Source organism: Strigops habroptila, chromosome 1 (genome assembly GCF_004027225.2).
Source record: "Strigops habroptila isolate Jane chromosome 1, bStrHab1.2.pri, whole genome shotgun sequence".
Taxonomy (NCBI): Eukaryota; Metazoa; Chordata; class Aves; order Psittaciformes; family Psittacidae; genus Strigops; species Strigops habroptila.
This window is the reverse complement of record NC_044277.2, coordinates 68,089,992-68,110,717: the sequence shown is the minus strand read 5'-3', so window position 1 is coordinate 68,110,717 and position 20,726 is coordinate 68,089,992. Positions and strand designations below refer to the sequence as shown.

General features: G+C 40.2%; 1 protein-coding gene across 5 annotated transcripts in view; it reads left to right on the top strand.

Annotated features, from left to right (window-relative positions):
* The window catches only part of FHOD3 (formin homology 2 domain containing 3), a 373,735-nt gene that overhangs the window by 291,287 nt on the left and 61,722 nt on the right, over positions 1-20,726 (top strand). For 2 of the 5 annotated variants that reach the window (XM_030499310.2, XM_030499318.2), the window contains 5 exons: positions 549-683; positions 4,048-4,098; positions 8,707-8,936; positions 15,549-15,848; positions 19,213-20,102. In XM_030499310.2, the coding sequence (XP_030355170.1) occupies positions 549-683; positions 4,048-4,098; positions 8,707-8,936; positions 15,549-15,848; positions 19,213-20,102 (1,606 nt within the window). The remainder of the gene's footprint in view (positions 1-548; positions 684-4,047; positions 4,099-8,706; positions 8,937-15,548; positions 15,849-19,212; positions 20,103-20,726) is intronic. The other 3 variants (XM_030499287.2, XM_030499280.2, XM_030499299.2) reach the window with 2 other exon arrangements.

Here is a 20,726-nt window from a genome sequence, read left to right as displayed (position 1 = left end):
CATTATAGTATCTACCATGGAGCATCCAGTTTATAGTTATGGTCAGAGGATTGCAGAGAAGGTCCCCTTTAAGACTAATTCTTGCTTAGTCATAAGGCAGGTGGTAGTAAACTGTTCTTTCTGTTCACTATGGACAGAATGAATGGGGCTAAATGGCAAAAAAAAAAAAAAAAAAAAGAAATGTAGACTAGAGAGCAGAGAAGCCTTTCTTTCAGCTTTTCAGTTAATGGGATTATACAGTAAAAAAAATAATTAGACAATATTGCAGTTGAAATAGGCTGAAGAATTCTTACATGTGCTTTATTTGTGCTTCAGAAATTTAGCAATTTAAGAAGCCTACCCTATCTGTCACTCTTAAGCTCACCACAGTATCTCAAATCAATTCAGCAAGAAGACACTTAGCCAGTGCTTTGAAGCATCCATACATAAATATTGCGATGTCATTGTGTTGGTTGGGATTATGTTACGTGCTGAATGATTGCTACTCATTTTTTGCCAGTATAATCAATAAAAGTGACACTAAGAAATCTGATCTTCCTTCTCTACAGGCCAGCTTTGGGTGGTCTTCTTACATCATCTTTTCGGCTGCACCAGGAGTCCTTGGCAGCAGAAAGAGAAAGGCGACGGAAGGAGAGAGAAGAAAGGTTGCAAAGGATAGAACGTGAAGAAAGAAACAAATTCAAGTAGGAACCAAATTTGCTCTCAGTCTATTCCTTTAATGTGTGATGGATTTGTAAATCATTGAGACATTCAATTGCAAAATAATTGAATTAATGAATAGTTTGTGTCTCTTTAGATACCTTTCTTAATCTAAGTATCTTAAGAACTGATAAATTGGACACATGATAAACCAGCGTTCAGTAAACCGGCAATTTTTTTGAGGACAGCTATTTATTTGCCAATTATACTGTGTGGCTGTCTGCAGAGGCCAGGTTTTATTACCTAATATACTTCTCAAAATAAATCTCAGTAAGGCATAGGGTTTGAAGATGAAACAGTGGGAGGAAGGTATCTAAAACGGAGGAAGGGACAACACTGAGACATCTTTTTGGGTTCTGCAAAGTAAAACTGTTTTGCTGTCTTGGGATGTATGGTAGTGTTTTTAAACTACTTTTTCCCACTTTTCTGAACATGCATCTTTTCTTCCTCAAAACAGAAACTAACAGAAGGCAGTTATCAAAATTATTGCTCAAGCTGTGGCCAGGCAAAGGCCCCAGCTGAATACAGGACTCTCCATTTTCACATCTGAGAATATGTTGTGTGCTGTGGGGATCCCAGGATATGTTGCCTGAGGATAGTAACAGACAAGCCTACTCCTCCTGTTAAATCCATGCCTGGAAATCCCAGCACAGGCATTAACAAAAACTACAGTGGGCTTGGGATAGATAAGGAGCCTGTACCTGAAGTAGTTTGCCTACTGCCTGAAGAGTGTACACTAAGAAACCAGTTTGTTTCCTCATAAACAGGAGTGAAAAGTAAGCATAGTTAGAACACATAATGTAGTAATCTAAAGAATGGTAGGATAAATGTTTTGTAGCCTCAGAGTTTGTATTTATGGAAAACATGGCACTGGGTTTCATGTGAGCTTCTTTATTAGTATGCAGGATTATTTTCACTGTAATCATCTCTTTGGTAAGAAGTGGAAATGCCCTGTGTCATAGTGAATTTGGAAAAAGGAGTAACTTACTAGTGGTTGGTTGGTTGGCTGCTTGAAGGAGATACTCTCCTGGCTCCAGAAGATAGCTAGTTTAGAGGAAAATGAGAGGCAGATGGAAGGTGGGAGAGCACCATAATAGGATCTTTGGCAGCCAACAGCTGCCCAAGTTCTCCTGAAACAAACAATCAGGTCTCGGTCTTAAAGGCTCTTCCAAAAAATCTCCCTCTAAGTGGTATCATCAGGCTGCAGCAGTCTGCCACGGACAGCCAAGATGATCTTTCAGAAAGGAAACTCCCAGACCAAAAAAGCCACCAGGACATTTGGCAGCTTGACCTGTTTGAATAGCAGATCTGCACGTTTCACTGGAGATGGGCTACAGTAGTTGTTCTGTCACTAAAAGAGACCCCTTAAAGTCAGAAAAAACAAATTTTTTAAAATATACATCTTCATACCATTACTCCAGAGTCAGAAACTGATTAACTAGATGTCATGACTGTGTTGCATGTTTAAGATGACAATTTTTCAATGCTCGGTGTTTTCATCTTCTAGATTTGAGTTCCATGGTCGCCCAAAAGTTATAACTTGCATTTGAGTAGAGGGTCTCCAAAGCTACCAAACTTCACTGACAGACAGTATCCTACAGTTGCTTAAACAGTTTGGCAGGAGGAGGACAAAGCCACAGCAGTCATGGGCAGTTTTGCAAGAGTTCTTGGGATTACATTATCATATCATCAGTCTGGCTAGAAACCCAGTCTCTGAAGATGTATTTTTGATTAAAAATAGCACTTGCAATTCACAGCCTTAAAACTCGTGAGCAGTACTGGATTTACCCTTATGACTCATTTGTTATCTCATTCTTTCCAACTCTGCCTCAAGAACATTGCACTGGTTTCTGGCACCATTATTGACAAATTGAAGGTAATTTAAAGGAGAGCATCACCAATTGTGAAAGAGCTTGGGCTTAGGAGAGGTATTAAAAAGCTTCATAAGCTATTGCTAGCAAAAGGAATGCTTTACATAATGAGCATTTCTCTCAGTAAAAGGACCATTGTACCTGCTGCATGTATAGAAGAGTATGTCCTAAAATACAAGGGTTATTCTTCAGCTGTAGGGAAGGGTGAAAGCTGTCAAAGGGGAAAGAGTAATGTTAAAATATACCTGCTGAAAAATTCCTAGATTTTTTTTTCCCTTGGAGTTATTCCCATAGCTATTGTAATTCCAAAGAATACTCTGAAAATATGATAAAAGTCTAACCAGGTCAGGGATTTAAAGAATGTAGAGGTAGCCTAAAACAGTAACGTATGTTCCTTATTGACAGACTTTTGAAGAGCACTTGCAAGCAGATGTTTGATATCTATTGGTATGGTAGATGAAAAGTAATTCCTTTGATGACAGAATATAAAGAGAAAAAACAGTGTTTTATTCACAAATGGAATAGTTCTGAAAATCTTCCTGGTACTCACAGGTTACACTGTGGAAGAATCTAGCAAATAAGATGAAAATCTCATCAGTTTTGTCTATCAGATTCAACAAAATATTAAAAATACATTGTAAAGAACTGTCTTGCTGTGATATTGAGGGAGGCTGGATGTTCACTGGGTTCTGCTGTGCTCTGAGTTAAATTTGCATCCACATTTGTGGATTTGACAGGCCTGCCTGAAATCACAGTGCTCAGGCTTCCAAAAAATTGACCTGCCAAAAGCCAAATATGTGAATTACTTGAGGAGCTGTGAGAGGGGCAGCTCCTCCCAGCGATGCAGGGATGTTTGTATCTGAAACTCAGGGTGAAAAATAAAGAAGTGAAAGGGTGTTAGCTGTCCGATGATGTTGCATGCACCTTGTGAGAACGAAGAATTGTCCTACTTGTTAATGCCAGCCCACTGCCCCATTTCCAACCATGGCAACTAAAACACACTGAGGAAAGGTACATTAGGAAGAGGCTGATACGGTATGCTCCCTGCCTTGGTCTGACCTGCCAGGTGCTGCAGTCACTGTTTTGGGGCATTCTAGATAGAGCAGATGAGGACTGGTTTAATAGCCACTAATGTGCCTGCTCATTATGGTAAGGCTAGTTGCTTGTATCAAATTTGAGTTACTAGGTTTCAAAATGTGCTTCAAGTTCTTCACTTTTGGGGTTTTTTTGTAATTATGCATAATGATCTTCTGAATTACGTATTTGGTGTACACATACCTGTGGTGTATGCAAGGATAAGTGTATACACACACTTTTCAGCCTTTTCTACAAAAACAAACTAATCATTTTTATGAACAATAGTCTTCATTGTTTCTAATCAGCTTCTTTGTATTGATCTGTTTCTCCTGCTGTACTTCTACTTCTGTTACCTTATTCTGCTGGTTTCCTCTGCAATTTACTGCAATTCTGTTTCTAGCCGTGATTATTTAGACAAAAGAGAAGAACTAAGACAAGCAAGAGAAGAGAGGTTTGTATAAAATGCATCCATTCTTCCCACTGGTTGTTTGCACTTTCTATATTCTTTACTGTGGAGCTGTCATGTATTTACATTTTTAACTCTGCATGCACAGAACACTTTTATTCCAAAAGACTTCTATAAGAAAGCGGTTGTTTCGTTAAAGTTCTTCATTAAAGAGGAGAATTAAGTCCAGCTGTAAGCACAGCAATAAATGAAGAGCAATGGGACTGGAGTGCATAAGTATGATTGATGATCTATCTTTTATCTATTTGTGTGGGAAAAAAGCTTACTCCATTTGCCTCAGAAATTTGCCAAAATTTAGTTTAGTTATAAATTGAATAAGCCTGTCTTTCTCACCCAGTGGGTCCCAAGCTTTCTAGAGGGTCAGAAAAGGCAGCTGAGGATAAAGGAAGTTAGGGTCACAAACATTGCAAAACTGCAGTCACAGGCTGATGGAAATGGATCTGACCTGCTCCCAGCATATTTTTATCTTTCAGGGCCAATTTTTCTTTGCCAAACTCTCTAAACATCAGTGAGTAAATTGCAAAGCTTAGCAGTGTTTATCATTGAGGTATTGTTTTAGTTTTATTTAAATAGTGTATTTAAAGGGACTGAGGGTTTGGGGTGTTTTTTTCCTTTTATTAAATTTTATTAAATGGTTTAAAAACTATGGACTAGGCTGGGAGCTATGTGCTTATGAAAGCACATTTTTCAAGAAATACTCGACAAAAGACCTTTGCCTTTCAGTAGCTTCATCTCTACCTCCACTAGTAATTACACCCTGGAGGGAGCTCTTGTTTTTACCTGGAAAGTATGTGTGTTACTGAATAAATAGTAGATGAAAAATCATCCAGATTGCTTCAGTTCTGCTTTTATGGTTCTCTAGAGATTTTTCTCTGGAGATACTTCTAGATTGTAAAGAACTGGAATTATATTATCCAAGTATGAGAGCAGCCATATCAGAAATCATTGTGTTGCTGCATTTTGGGTTTGGGTGGTTTTTATTTTTGGGGGGCTTTTCGGTTGGTGGGGGGTTTTTTGGTTGGGGTTTTTTTCTTCCTTTTTTTTTTCCTACAAAATCCTCATACGGGAGACAGTTGGTTTCTGTCAACTGAAGTCTGATCTGTTGTGGCTGAAGTAGCTAATATTAGAAAATGGTTTTGAAATCTCTGAAGAGTAAGAAAAAAGTGGATGGGCTTTCCTTTGTCCTTCCAGCCAAAACAATTACAAATAGTTTAGAACATTTTCTGAAATGAAATGCTTCTAAGCATGTAAGCATCATACACTGATCACAGCGGAGTAAAACCTTTTACAGCAAACATGCTTGTCAGCAAGATTTGAAACAAATTAGAAGCAAGCTCTCCAGCACTTTCAAGTTGTAAGGGAACACGCCAAGTAAACTGGAGTACTTTTGAGGAAGTGTTCACCAGAAAGACATCATTGCTGTGCAATCCAAGACAATTTCACTGGTCAGTAGGAATGTGTCTTTGTCCTTAGGGCTCTTTTGAACTGAAATGTTAGTTATCAGTTCTTCCTCAGAAAGAGGAAAGACACGTTTCCTTTGACAGCACATATATATTGGAGAAAACTTCTGCAAGTTGCAGAAGTCTTGCACCTATTGTCCATTACACTGGCATTTTGCAACTATCTTTTTAACACACACCTTTGCACAAGTGAAATTTCGTTTCCTATAGCAAGTTGCATGTTGACTTGTCTTAAGAGAATGCATGGACTGTAAAAAAACACCATAGCCAAAGTCCTAAAAACCTAGTTAAAATCTGGGTTGTACATTTCCTGTGAATCAGTTTGGATAAGTGAAAAGAGATAATATTGAACACATAGAAACATTCTGTCTGCTATTGCGTCACTCTGGAGCTCTAGAATAGGGGCATCCACTTTCCCAGTGGCTCTGGAGTGGTCTCGGTATGATGGAGAAAGATTCCTGCAGTTTCAAGGGGTCTGAGTGTAACTCAGCACCATTTGTTCCACATGGTCTTGACGTTCAACAATTTGAGGCCTTTTTTACTTTGCTTGGTTGGGTGTTTTCCATTGGTAATTTAAAAATAAACTCAAGAAAGGTGAGCTCCCAAGCCCTCCCTAGTGTGATTTGCAGCTCAGATGCTCTTCGCCCCATGACTTTGTTGGTACATAAACATTTTGAATCATCCTCAGGGCATTCCTCAGAGACCTAGAGATCTCGCAATGATATTTTCATCCACTTGAAGATGATAAGTGGAATGTCATGTTCATGAGGTATACCAAATGGATAGCCCACAGACTTTTGGCTTTTTGTTTCTAGAGAAGAGTCGGCATAGTGGTGATGATGTCGACAGATTTCCATGATTTAAAGGATCATGGAAGTATATTCAGAGGCAATGTGTCAATCCTGTACTGGAGGAGCTACACCCCACAGTACAGCAGTGGAATGGTAGCTCATCCCTTCGACTCCTTCAGGTTTTGGTCTTCATGAGACCTTGTGTATTTGATGCTGGCATTCATTCATTGTTAGAGAGATCAGCCAGAAACAAAAAGTAACCTAAATAAATGTAATTTATCAAGTGTGAAGTGTTAATAACTGATTCTTGAATTGTTTTTATTTCTTGGCTACGCTGCTGTATTTGCTTATTAGGCTTTCCGTTTGATAACTAGTTTTGCTGATGTGCTGCTAAGAGAGTTGCTGTTCTGGTTCCCTTTTTTCTTTCAGTATAATGAACAGATATATTTTGAGAAGGCACATCTTGATGATAGACTTCTGCTTCGCTGGTTGGCTGTGCAGCACACAGCTACAGAAGCTAAAATGTTAAAGCAGTTTAAAAAGAGCTGAGGACTATAAAATGTTGTAGCTCCCCCTATTATAGAAGGATCCATCCAGATTTTTGTTGTACTCTATTGGCAAACTGGAAAACCCTCCTCAGCGGTAGCCAGCTGGTCTGTACCTGTTGGAGCTAAGTGATTGATTTTAATGGCTCTTTATGAGTCTGAAGTCCCATCTGCTCTGCCTGTGTGGAGAGGTAAGGTGCAATACCTAAATAACCAACGTTAAAAGAAAGACTGGCTTCATGAACTGTAACAGAACACTAAGCTTATGCCAGTGAAAGGCTTTCTCCTCTACTGAAAAGGCAAGAAATCATTCTCGAGAATTGGCTTCATCTTGGAACTGTAAACAGTTCCTATTTTATAACCATACAAGTATGTGGCTTGTTATATTTTCATCCAGAGTCTGTAGGGGTTCTTTTTCTTGCAGAATTTGTTCAAAGCCTGTGCATACCTCTGGAGGAATAAAAGAAAATGAGTTTGTTCTTCATTATTGCTGTTTGCAATAAAGCAAATTGCCTCTGAAAACACAAGGAGTGCTCTTCAAAGACACGTTTCTATGCTCTATATGGATGTTTGCAAATGTGCATGCCTGTGTGGCTGCGATATGCACTAAGCTTGTTTGTTACTACATGTGGCTGACTTTTACTCTGCCTGCTTTTAATGCACCCTCATACACTAATCTGGGCTGTCAATGAGGCAGAAGGGGGGAGGAGTGGTGTTCCCTGTTACAAAGTGTTTATCACAGTGGGTTATAGGAGGATGACCACAGTGTTTCGGGGACATAAGCAGTAGTCTTGATTAACCTGTTTAACAGTTCACTTGTGGGTAAGACAAACAGTCTAAAGCCCGATCCAACTGTAGTCAGGAATTTATTCCTTAGCAAATAATGGTGGATAAAATTAGCAGACATCTGGAAGAGGCACATATTTCAAAGTTATTTTGGTCAAAATGTATAAAGCACACTATGAAGAATATGATTGGTAGCTGGTCTTAATAAACAGTTAGTGAGTTCTGCCTGCCTTAAATGCAAAACAGATGTATCTTTGTTCTTTTAAAGTGACTTTGATGAATAAACTACATGTGACGTCAGGTACAAGCTATTGGATGTCTGAGTCCGGCAGAGAAATTTTTTAGAATTAAAAAAAAAAAAGAAAACTTTCCATTGTAGACTCTGGAGAGAACAAAGTGAATTCCAGTGCATTGCTCTCAGAGCAAATAGAAGCAGGTTCAGAGACTTTAGATAGTCAATCCAAACCTTTATTATTGGTATTATTTTCAGGGAGATCTGTTTTTGCCTGCTGCACTGAACCATTTTCCTCTCCTTGCAGCAAGTTTCAGACTCTGGCTATTTGCATCAATATTAAGGGTCTCTGGCTTTGGAGGGTTTTTTTTACTTTTGCCCCCCCTTTTTTTTATTCTTCTTTTGGATTTTATTCCCTCCCGTTTAGTTTTGGGAGAGGGAGGGCTGTGAGGTGGAGGAGGGTGAAGGAGGAGGGTGAAAAGGAGGACAGGCAAATGCTTCCAAAAGGAGAAGGACTGCGCAGACACAATACTATATCTAAAGGCTCTTTAACTCTGCTGTGTTTTGCTTTTGTTTTGTCATGAGCAATTTAACATTTTTCAGGGAAATAGTCTCTGCTTTGGTGTGCATTTTTTGGCAGATAGAGCAGGCAGGCAGTTTAGTGCTGTACCCCTTCGGTCAGGAAGTCAGCTCATTCTCTGCAGGTGTTTCATCCATAAACAAGCATCAGCCACAGACTTCTTTTTCTTTACGGAAACCCTCTGGAATTTAACTTTCAGATACAAATACTTGGAGAGGTTGGCAGCAGAGGAGTATGAGAAGGAGCTGAAGAGTCGGAGCGTAAGCCGAGGCAGAAGTGAGCTGTCCTTGAACCTGAGATCTCCTTCAGCCCCATCCTCACCTGCCCCATCCTCACCTGTACCCAAGTGTGTCAGCCCAGCATCCGTAGACTCCCAGGAAGAGCTGAAGACCCCTTCCGCCCCTTGTGGGACTCCTCAGCCTTCAGAAGGTAAGTGAAAAGGAGGGCAGAGGAAAGTGATTTTATCATAGTTTCTTTTGGGCTAGCAGTGTTTTAGATGCACGAGTCCAAGAATATAACCTCTGAGATGCCAAAGTAAAGGGTCGTCTTGTATTGTTTCGTGCTGTCTTCTTAAATGTCCTCTTTTTTTGCATAGATTTGGATATCTTCTAGTCTATTGAAGCAAAGAACACACTGCTAATTGTGGCTATGATTTATATTATCACTGTCTGTTGCTATTAGAATGGAATAATTGGAAAACAGAGCATACAGAGGGTCTTAATTTTAGCATCATGTTCCTTGTATATTAGAAGTTACTGAATACTAGACCAGTAATATTGCTGCCAACAGATTTTGCTTATGTGGATTCTCTGAAAGAAATGCAACAGATGAATGCCAAGATTGTAATAACCTTACAGCAGAGCAAAGGCTGAATGGGGCAAACTGAAAAGGTCTTGAATTGAAGGCAGGGAGAGTGTTGGTTATTTTTAACACCAAGAAAAACTTAAAATTGTAGCACAAGTAGTAAAGGACTTAAAAGAGACCACAGACAATTAGTAAAAAGGAAAGTATAATTAGTGTTTGCATGGTTGGTTTGCTGTCATATAATTTATTGGTGTGCAGAGCAATATTTTTTTTGTGTGCACGTCATTCTGCTACTTGCATCATGTACCCCTCCTTCAGTCCTTGAAAAACACCCACCATACAGATTTGTATTCGCGCCACATGATGTTGCATTAACACTGGGAGCTAGAATGCATGTTGAGGGTGAATTACCGCCGTCATTCACTTTGATTTCATTTGATTTCCTGCTACATGCTATTGGTGATTAATGCATTTGTAACTTGCACTGCTTGGTTTTATTGAGTGTTATGGCTGGTAGCATGCTATAAAGCAAGGCAATTTAAGAAAAAGTTACAAATAAATACCGAATGTTGCATATGTTTATCCTCACTGTACTAAGTAGGTGAAGTTTATTTAATTTAGGTTTATATATTTTCCTAATTATATTCCCAGTTTTCTTGTTAAAAGCCTCAGTGGAATCATTTGAACTTAAAAAACATGGGCATTTTTCTGTAATACTGATATTCAGAAACATCCAGAAGGTCTTTTTTTTTTTTAGTACAATATTGCTTTTAAAGCAAATAAGTTGGATTTTTCCACCATTAGGGTTTCAGAGCTGGGTAGGGAGCAAGTATCTCCTTTATGATGATTATTTAAACATACTTCTCCTGGAAACATTAAAATAAAAATGCAGCATGAAATGGAGCAGCACAATCCATTTGGAGAATGCATTTAGAGCAGGTGTACCGGGCAACTTCAGGCAGCCAGAATATGGCAAAGCATTCAACACATGTGTAGGCAGGACATCACTACTAAAACTCCTGGCAATATCAGCTGCATAAGAGGGCAGCACCTGGCAAGTTGGTAGCAAAGAGGGAACATATGGATGGGGCAGGGTAAGCCTCCAGCCAAGGGCAGCTACAGACAGATGGCCAGGGTGGCACCAGAACAGGGTCCTGAAATCTGCATACTTCAGCAGGAGCTGTGCATAAGGAAGGATGCTGTTTCAGGCTTACTAAAAGCATTGGGAAGATTGTATGCAGTAAGGAGCACGTGGGCAGGGCAGGCTCACTCATATGGAGGTGACCAGATTATTAGATATCAGCCAATAGCTGGCAGGCTTATTTTTAGATTTTGTGCCATGGCCTCTAGACTATTAACCAAGTTTTTTATGCTCCATAATGATTTAAAATCTCAACTTTTACTATCTTTAGGAAATGTTGTGAATCCCATTTCATAGATAGAGAAACTGAGGCATTAACTCACTTAAGCCAGTTGTAGGAAAGCTGAAATACAGCCATGGACAGAATCCAGATTACTTGTACCCTAAGCAGTTGCTTGGGGGTCACCATTTTACCAAGAAACGATGAAACTGCAGAAGGAAAATGCTTCCTTGGTTCTGCGCATAGGACCTTCCAAAGACTCTGCAAGACTGGTGTTAATGGATATGTGATATTCATCTGCAGAATTCAGAAGCTGAAGTCAAACGGGAAGTGTGTTCCTCTACTAGCAAAGTTTCAGAGTCAAATTTATTTTATGCCATTTTTGCTGAAGTATTCTTTAGCCATCCAGTATCTACTGGGCTTAAGAAGGAAATGGATTTTGTCTGTGGAACTTTGTCCCATGCTGTGAAATGTCTCAGTATTGTTAACCAATATAAAAATCTGGAATTACTGAGCAGAAGTGTTTTCTCATATAAAACAATTGGTTCCACTAAAGTAATCAAGCCTTGTAAGACCTACTCTCGTAAAACTTGGGGTATGGCATTCAGAGGAAATGAAGGCAATCCCATAACTGCAAAGTGGAACTTATTATTCTGTTTTAGAGAGCTACTTCCTCTTTTGTAATTTCATTGGAGAATATTTTATGAAAAGCACGTGTGCAGTAAAGAAGAGCAACAATAACCAAGACATCTCTGAAGTCAGTCAACAAAGGAATTGGAGATGAACCCTTCTCTGAGAGGAGCAGATTTTTTAGCACTTGAGGAAGTAAGCAGGCCAATCCACCTGCACATTGTGGACAGTAGGAAACCTTCTGAACACATTAGTAGCTGAGCAAGGTTCAAACACTGCCTAAAGTATGACTGGTGAAAGCATCTCGGTAAATGGAGAAGCACCAGGCTCTGAGGGTGCAGTGAAGCCATTGCAGCCCCAATTGTAGAGCCAAAGGAACCAGAGTATGGGCAGTCAGAGAAGGAACTTGGGTGGGGGACAAAGGAAGATAATTTCTGACTTCATGAAGAAAGAGCCAGTTCCCTACTGGTAATCAATGTGCTAGTTTTTACCATCACAAGGAATGGGAAGAAAAGATTGGGATGGGGGTGGAGGAAAAGAGAGAGTCCCCGATGAATTCATAGCAAGAGGATTCCTGTGGTGGAGGAACCGAAGGGAGATAACAACCAAGACTTTAAGCAATGTCAAAACAGTTGAACCAGTAGGGCTTTGGGTAGGTATAGCCATCTTCAGACTTCGTGTCTGTATCCTCAAGAGAAACTTAGCGTATGTATCTCCCAGCTCCAAGTAGAGAGCTGAGAAAATAGATAAAGAAGTACTTGCCTAATCTATTACCCTTACAGGGGATTAGATGTAGACCTAGAGGGACGTTTGTTCTCTCTGAGGGTTTATAGGACTATGGGGTTGAGGTCTTATCTGCAGGTACTAGGGATGCAACATCTTGTGTCTGCTTCAAAGTTTCTTTGTAGTTGAATATCAGAAGAAAAGTCACTACTCTCCATGTCCCTGTATAATGTTGTAAGCACGTAGCCACATTTTTCAGAAGAGAGCAGCTTGCTGTCCTTTCTAACCTCTCCCTCAAAAGAGGGCTGCCACCAACATCTGATTGGATCATAGCCGATCAGGTTGCTAGGGCTTTATATGACCAAGTCTTGAGAATGTCAGAAGACGCAGCTTGCACCATCTCTCAAAACAACAAAGTCTTTACACATTCTCTTACAGTGTCTCTTTTAGTGATGAGGTTCTTGAGAGATTTCAGTCTTCCGAGAAGTCTTTGCATTTTTTTTCCAATAATACATTTTTAGAGATTAAGTTCTGGCAGAAAAAAAAGAGGGCATATGACTCAAAAATTAGTCCTTAAATACACATTCAATTTTCCTCTTCCTGGTTAATCCAGATGAAACTTCTGCTCATTTGTTTTAAGGAGGCAAGAAACTAAGCCTTGAGAGAAGTATGAAAATGGCATTTGCAAGTGAAGAAAGATTGCCTCTACTAATGAACTACTTTTGTCTGGTGTGAAAATGGATCCCATATATAAGAGACTAAAAGTACAAGCTCATTTTCAATAGACCACCACCAGGCATTCACTGAGAATTGTATTTTTTAACATCTTCAGAAGTTCTTACCAATATTGTCACAATGGATCACACAATGGAACTGCAAGTGATGGGCACACTTTGATGGCTTTGTTCTCCTGCTAGAGTTTGCTGTCATATTTGATTTTTCAGCTGCTTTTTAAGGGAAACACTAATGGACTTAGCTTACTATTTATAAGTTATTTGGGTTATAGGTGGATTGCTTGATATTATCCCTAAAGAGAAAGAGACTGTCAAAATGGAGAGAGGAGGTGGCTGGTCTCTTTTCCCAAGTAACAAGTGGTAGGACAAGAGGTAATGGCCTCAAGCTGCACCAGAGGAGGTTTAGATTGGATAGCAGGAAAAATTTCTTCACAAAGAGGGTGATCAGGTATTGAAACAGGCTTCCCAGGGAAGTGGTGGAATCACCATCCCCGGAAGTGTTCAAAAACTCTGTAGATGAGGCCTTTAGTGACACAGTTTAGTGGTGAATGCGGCAGTCCTGAGGTAAAGGTTGGACTTGATGATCTTAAAGGTCTTTTCTAACCTAGCTGATTCTATGACTCTATGAAAATGAGTGTCAACATATCCTTGTTTTGTTATAGAAGTGCTTAGATGTTGATACTCCTTGAACTCAAGAGAGCAGCCTGTGTCAGTATACTACTCTTTGTTATATATTAGATTCTGCTAAGATACTGCATCTTTCTGGTATGTGTGGAATATTCCTTGTTTGAAGAGTATCCAGAATTCTTTTGAATACTCTCTTTTTGTCAAGCATTCCTTACATCTCCCCTGACTTTATCCTATTGAATCTTCAGTGTAGCTCCTAGATGATAAAGGTGTCACAAGCATTAACAGTCCTGAACACATTTTAGTCAGCTTCTTTCTCCACCTGGGCTGTTAGAGTTTACATTTTCAGTTATTGCATGACACTGTTTTGAGAGAGATACATATAAAATTCATATGAAACCATTATTATTCTAGGATGAATCGATGGCAGTTGTATATATGGACCATTGCAGCGTGGCACGCTCAGAGTATTTCGTGCTACAGTTAATTCCATGAACTCCTGAAGGATTCCTAAGCTTTCATCTCAGTTATATTCAAATCTTGGCTTGACTTTAAACTGCTCTTGTGCTATACCTGCACATTGACAGCTGTGGTCAGAAGCACCCCACTGGGATTCAGAATGTCTGCCAGCTTCTTGCCAACTCTCTATAATTTTGATTTTCTCATAGGCAGTGTCCAGTGTATAGTCATATGTAAGGTACATTTAGAGAGACAAAACATGTGCAGAGCTGCTTGCATTTCTAAAATTAGACTTTTAGATGCTTTTTATGTGTAAGAAAGGTAGACTTCTAATTGAGAATGTTTCAGAACATCTTAGAGGGATTTGAGTGAGTATGAACCATATATTAAACATGTACATTTCTCTCATAAATTATATATATATGTCTGCTTATTTAAACATTTAAACATTAAACATCTAAAATCAATTGTGAAAGTGTAGAAGCTTAGCTCCAGTGAAATCGGTGGCAAAAAAAGCATTGCAATTTTATATACTTATATGAAATGAAGTGGAAGAGAAGATGTACTACTGAAAGCTAGCTTAAAGACATACATGTTATTGTAAAGATAGGCACAGACATTGCTAAAAATCATTATTCTTTGGTCTCAGAAAATAGTCTAGGCACACAACATGAAACAGTTAACAGAAGGAAAAAACAAATATGACTTGATCATTGTAGTTTAGCCACCCAACACACAATTTAGTACAGAGGGAATTTGGGAAGTATGCAGAACTAATATGCATGCCCATTTTCATCACTCTTGCATGGCCATTTCAGTTTTCAGAAAATTGTGATCTGCTTGATGTGAATATGTGTGGATGCTTTTCAGTTTCTTTGCAGCATGCAGAGAATATTTGCATGTGAAAATCTACTGTTAAAGCTCAAAAGCCTAAAGGTGAATGAATTTCACTGTCAGTGATAAAGCAGGGAAGAAGAAACCAAGTTTACTATCAACAGTGTTTGCTTTATGCCAACTGATAGAAAAGCTAAGTATGCCATATGCCAACCAGTTGGAAACTAAATTTGTCCCATATGCCAAGCAGTTGGAAACTTTGTTCACTTTCGATGTGGCTATTCTGAAGTAAATTTGCATGAAAAAACATATGGTTTTTGTCAGCCAAATGTGTGACAGTGCCATTTCCAGACTGTGCCATTCAACTGTGTTAATAAAACTAATATTTGTACTTTCTCGTTGAAGTGTTCCTCATCAGGTGAGAAAAGAATTCTTCCAGAACCCAAAGAAAATTCAACCAAAAGCCACAATCTCCCTCCTTTTTGCTTTTAAAAAGATCTCTTCCTTCCTGGCTCTGTCTAGGCACTGAGCTGTCAATGTCACGCTCAGGTGGGATGCCCATTTTCTGCTGGTTCGTTCAAATCCTTAGATGTGTCCAACACTCCAGCTGTGGAAGTGTGTATAAAAATAGAAGGCTGGCTCCAGACAGCAAGTGAGGGGGTCTGCCAGGCCACCTTCATGTGCAATGCTGTCGTCGCACAACATTCATCACTCTGTTGCTCTTAATGTTCAGCATGCCATGGACTTGCTTTTTATTTTTTTTCTGTAAAGCACTTGTACAACTTTCACGTCGCTCTCATTTAGAGGGGTGCGCCTGAGACAACTCCGTTGTTAAGTGAATATCTTTCTCCCATTGTTCTCTTCACCAGTGAGTGCCAGTGAACCTGAACCAGAGACAGAGACAGAACCAGAACCAGAACAGGAGGCTGAGGCCAAGCAGGGAACGGAGACACCCAAGGAAATAGAGGCTACAGAGGTGGGACCAGAGAGTGAGGTGGAGCAAGGACCAGAAAGAGAGCCAGAAGAAAGTGCAATACTCAGTGAAAAAGAGAGGCAGAATGAGGAAGTGAATGAAAAAGACAACTGCTCTGCATCCAGTATATCCTCAGCAAGCAGCACTTTAGAGAGGGAAGAGAGAGAGGACAAGTTAACCAGTGACAATGAAACTGGTAAAGTGAAGTTTTTTCAATAATGAAGGGTTTCTGGTGGAAAAAAAAATGTTTAATTAGCATCTCTGTTGTTGTGTTAATTAACTCCTTTGCACCTATCTAAGACTTTCTTCACCCTGGCCAAGTCTGGTCTACTCTCTGCTTGGAAATCCACAGCCGGGATGGGGTTTCTATGTTTGAGGGACTGTAAGACCTTGATGAAATTAGGTCTCCTTTGATCTGAGACAATTTTCTTCTCCTAAGATAATATATTAATTGTGGAATCATCATGTTGCAGCAACTTGCACCTCTAGCTCCCAGAGAATCTTCTACACGTAAAACTGTAAGACAAGGGGTTGTGCTGAGAGAAGTTGTCATGAGATTCCAGATACCTTTTCTCATACTTTTAGCGGAAGAGAAAGAGCATTGAGGGCTGGGATGTTTGTTCCTTCCCTCCAGTTCTCCCATCTTGGTTAGGCTTCAGAAAGCAGAGAGAGATACATTGGAGCTGCTAAAGATACGTGGCCATGTTTAGCTGGTGTGGAGGAGGCACATGAAATAGAGCTTGACTGGAAAAAACCATTCCTGCAGTGAGCAGTGGTTCTGTTCAGGTGTGCCACCAGGCACCTGTAAAGGCCCAGCCTAGAAGACACCTGAAGAACCAGCTTTCTACCTGAACAGATAATGACAACCAGAGCTTGTCATCCAGCCCTGTCGGGGAGGAAGTAAAAGGCAAATTTTGAACCTTTGATTAATTATTCTTTTCCCCTTTTTATAGGGAGGTGAAGGAATGTACTGTTATTAGGGCATTTGGTTTCCAAGTTTTCTTGGGTCTGAACAGTTGAGTTCATTGTCCTAAGTTTCCTAAATTCTAGACAACAAAACAAGAATTACTTCATAGTCTGAAATAGTCTTGATCTTTCTTGAAAGAAGAGGGATAACTCTGAATCACAAGGATTACCTCACAGAGATAAACTGTTAGATTATACTGTTCATGTTTAAACCCCATCACTTTTGGGTTTTTTTTGGTGCTGGTGGTTTGGGGTTTTTTTCCCTGGGAAGCATTAAGTTGATTTTATTCTAAATTTAAGAGCTAATTTCTTTTCAGCCAGCACCGAGATTGAGTTACCTAGAATGCTATTGTAGTCTTAAAGAATGTAGATGGATATATATGTAGGAAAGGGAAGGGATGTATGACAGATGAAGGATGCTGTTACACTCTGGCATGTTCCAAGGTAGTACAAGCGCAAATAAGGTAGAACAGCTTATCGGATTTTGCCCTCATCTTGTCAGGTACCAGCCTGTTACCACTCTAATTGTTTATGTGCTTTTTGTTAAAAGCTAAGAAACGTACACTGTTATTGAAAAATCAACATCTTAAAATTGACCTATGTTACCAGTAGACCAAAGATTTACTAGGTTGTGCTATGTAGGAGGTCTCATGTAGTGAGTTGTTTGCTGTCTAGTAGGTGAGGAGATTCAGAAAGCAAACGAGAGAGCTTTCTCCAGCAGTTCTCACATTTCCAACAAGCAGTTTGCCATTTATGAGGTGGCCCATTTGTTCTGCCCAGGTGCATTAAGGACAAAGAAGTAAAGCCTTCGGTCTTGGCTCTTCCTTCGTTAGCTACCCTGCTGAATTTGGCTTCCAACCAGTCATGTTTCTCCAATGGTATTTCAAAGCTTTACCTGTGGAGAGGAGTGCAGAAGAGGCCACCAAGGTAGCAAGACTCTTCACTGATCTTTGATCAGCTAGGGCACATGGAGGAGTCTTGGGGAGCCCAATTTGGAGATTTTGTCTGAGGGAATTTTGATGAGCAGTTTTGCAAAGGGATTAAATCCTGGAGAATCCCAGCTGCTGAAACTGAGAGCGGGTAGGTCATGAGGGATTTATAGAAGGGATCCTGGGAGCAAATCTTTGAAGGAAAAGCTGTTAGTAGGGGGAAATCCTTGGGGAGGCTCAGCAGGTAAAATCTGTGGTGCGGGGAAGGAGTTGTCACATTGTCTAATGAAACTACGTCAAAGACGTATCTAAGAAATTACCTCAGGTGACAAGTCTTGGTGAGAAAGCAATCCCATAGATAAGGTCTTAAGAAAAATAAGCAGGTAATGGAAGCTGTCAAGCCTCCTGCAGGAAAGTTTAAAGAAACAATTCTGGAGGTTGTAGCCACTGCTGAAAAAGAGTCTTTCTTTTGTCTGGGGTTAAATCTCTGGACTCATCTTAAAATGTGGTTTAGGGGAGAGTCATTGCTGTCCATATGCTTTGTGCTGTGAGACCCATCCTACATCTTAATGTGGTGTTATTATAAAGAGGTAAGGAAGAGTTGTGGGGCCCTGGATGTGGATCTCACCAAGGGAACACCTTCTCAGAGCACAGGGCTAGATGGTGAAAAAGCAATTCCATTGAAGGAAGCTATAAAAGATGTTTAAAACTCTAAAGTATTAAAAAAGGTGAAGAAGGGGAGAAAGGAGAGAAACACAGATAAAATGGAAGTTTAAGAGAAAGGGCAGCTGACAGGTATAAAGGAAAATGTTTAACCACAAGGGGCCAAAAAGAAGGCAGGCTAGCAACCAAAATGAAATACGTTTAAAAATAGAGTTCATAAAAAATACATTAATAAAATGTGTAAAGACTATGGGGAACAGAAGGAATCCCACACAGGAAATACAGTAAGTGTGAAAAATTATCTTTGTTCATGTTTAATCACTTCGTATGATGCCCACTAGAAAAAGAAACACCATACTTTTTAGACACACTATCCACATTGGTTAGCAGTGTTATATTAAAGGAAATTTAGTCACAGAGACACATCATTTATTTTTTCAATTTGACCACTATAGTTTGTTATTTATGGTGCTGTCTCAGACATGGTATTTTGCAGATTATTGTTGAGAAAAGCAGTAGTCAGAAAGATGAAGCTTCATTACAGTGATGTTAAATGATTGTGATGTGGGAAGAAGGCCATTGGGCTTTCAATGCCACCATATATTACAGGGAGGATAACAGTGCTTGATGATGAGCCGCATTTTCAAAGCTCTTTTATAAAGGTGCTCATGTTCCTAGAAATAACTAAAAATCTTGCTTATACTCACTGAGTTGCCCTGAGAGCTGTACCCTGGGTATGCAGCCTGCTCTGGGGTTCAAATCCCTCCCGAGCTACGCTGATTATTTTCAGCTCCCATTCCTTTGTTGAGAATTACTCCCAGCCCACCAAGATTGGGCCATGTATCAGCACTCTCACTTATTTCAAAATTTTCAAAGCTAGTGCTTGCCCAGTTTCAGAATAATTGTGCATGTGTCCCCCAGTTTTTTCTAGTGAGTTGGAGAGTGTTCTTGGTGCTTTGGCTCCCTCCCCTTGACTCTTTCTGTCTGTGTGTGTGATTACAGGTCCATGGTCACAGACCATTCAGGATGCTGGTGTGAATGAACAGTGCAGCAACATCCTCAACAACAAGCGGTTTATGCTGGACATGTTGTATGCGCATAACAAAAAACCCAAGGATGAAGAAGAGAAGGAGCTGGAGGCGAAGGAGGAAAAGAAGGAGACGGAGGAAAGTGAGGAGTCGCTCACTAGCCTAGCCAGTAGGATCTCTATCCTTCAGGCCACGAAGCAGGCCAAAGACGAAAGTGTCAAAAAGATGGAGATTGGAAATCTGGACAACCAAGGCAGCGTGAAAGCCTTTGCAGAAAAATTCAACAGTGGTGAGCTGGCCAAGGGGACAGCTGTGCCTGAAGATGAAATCAGTGAACAGGTCCCCGAGAAAACTCCAGCACAGCCAAAGAAGGAATCTGACTACATCTGGGATCAGCTCATGGCTAATCCTAGAGAACTTAAAATCAAAGACATGGATTTTACAGACTTGGGGGAGGAGGATGATGTAGATGTGTTGGACATGGATATGGGTCCTGGGGACTCCCTTGTTCCCCCTCCTCCACCTCCACCTTCCTTTCTGGGTTTGCCTCCTCCGCCACCTCCCCCGCTGTTTGGATGCCCGCCTCCACCTCCACCCTCTGCTAATTTATTGGCTCCTCCTCCGCTGTTCAGCACTCCTCAGGGTTTAGGGTCACCCCAGGTTTCCAGGGGTCAGCCAGCATTTATAAAGAAGAAGAAAACCATCCGTCTGTTTTGGAACGAGGTACGGCCATTTGAGTGGCAGTGTAAAAACAACAAACGCTGCAGAGAATTCCTGTGGTCGAAACTGGAACCCATTAAGGTGGACACTTCCAAACTGGAGCATCTCTTTGAGTCTAAATCCAAGGAACTGCCTGTCACAAAGGTATAGCTCGTATTCAGCTTGTTATTATTTTGCTATTGTATTGATAGTTGTTCTGACTTAGATCTACGTGATTTATGTTGTTTATATGAAAATGGTGGAAATTCCTGGTTCTCACTTGGCCTATGATGGATGATATTCCATGGCCTGGAACTAGGAGGTGAGTTTAGGGTGGTGTACATGCCAAGCTGACCTCCTGTCTCAGGTCTGTCAGTTTTGGGACATTAATTCAGGTGGGGACTACCAACACATTCTACATTAGCTTGTTCGTGGCTGAGTGCCAAACTAGCTATTGAAATCTGAAATATTTTCTGTTACATTCATATAGAGGTCATGGCATGATGATTCATATCTGTGTGTTTGACAGTTCTTCACTTGGTAATATTTTCCTAATCATTATGTGGAAAGGTTAGAATATCAAACTGGGTCTGCTGCAAAGAGCCTACACATGTGCTTTGTTCTGAGGGATCGATTTATCAGCTGGACCAAGTTTACAGCTAAACTCTGCAGGGGTGTTGGATTTTTGTTTTATGCTGGCAGACAGGCCTATTTTAGATCCGTAATTTGTACAATGTGCCTCTCCAAATTTTAGGATAGAAGCTGGCACAGGAAATACCTCTGTGGCTA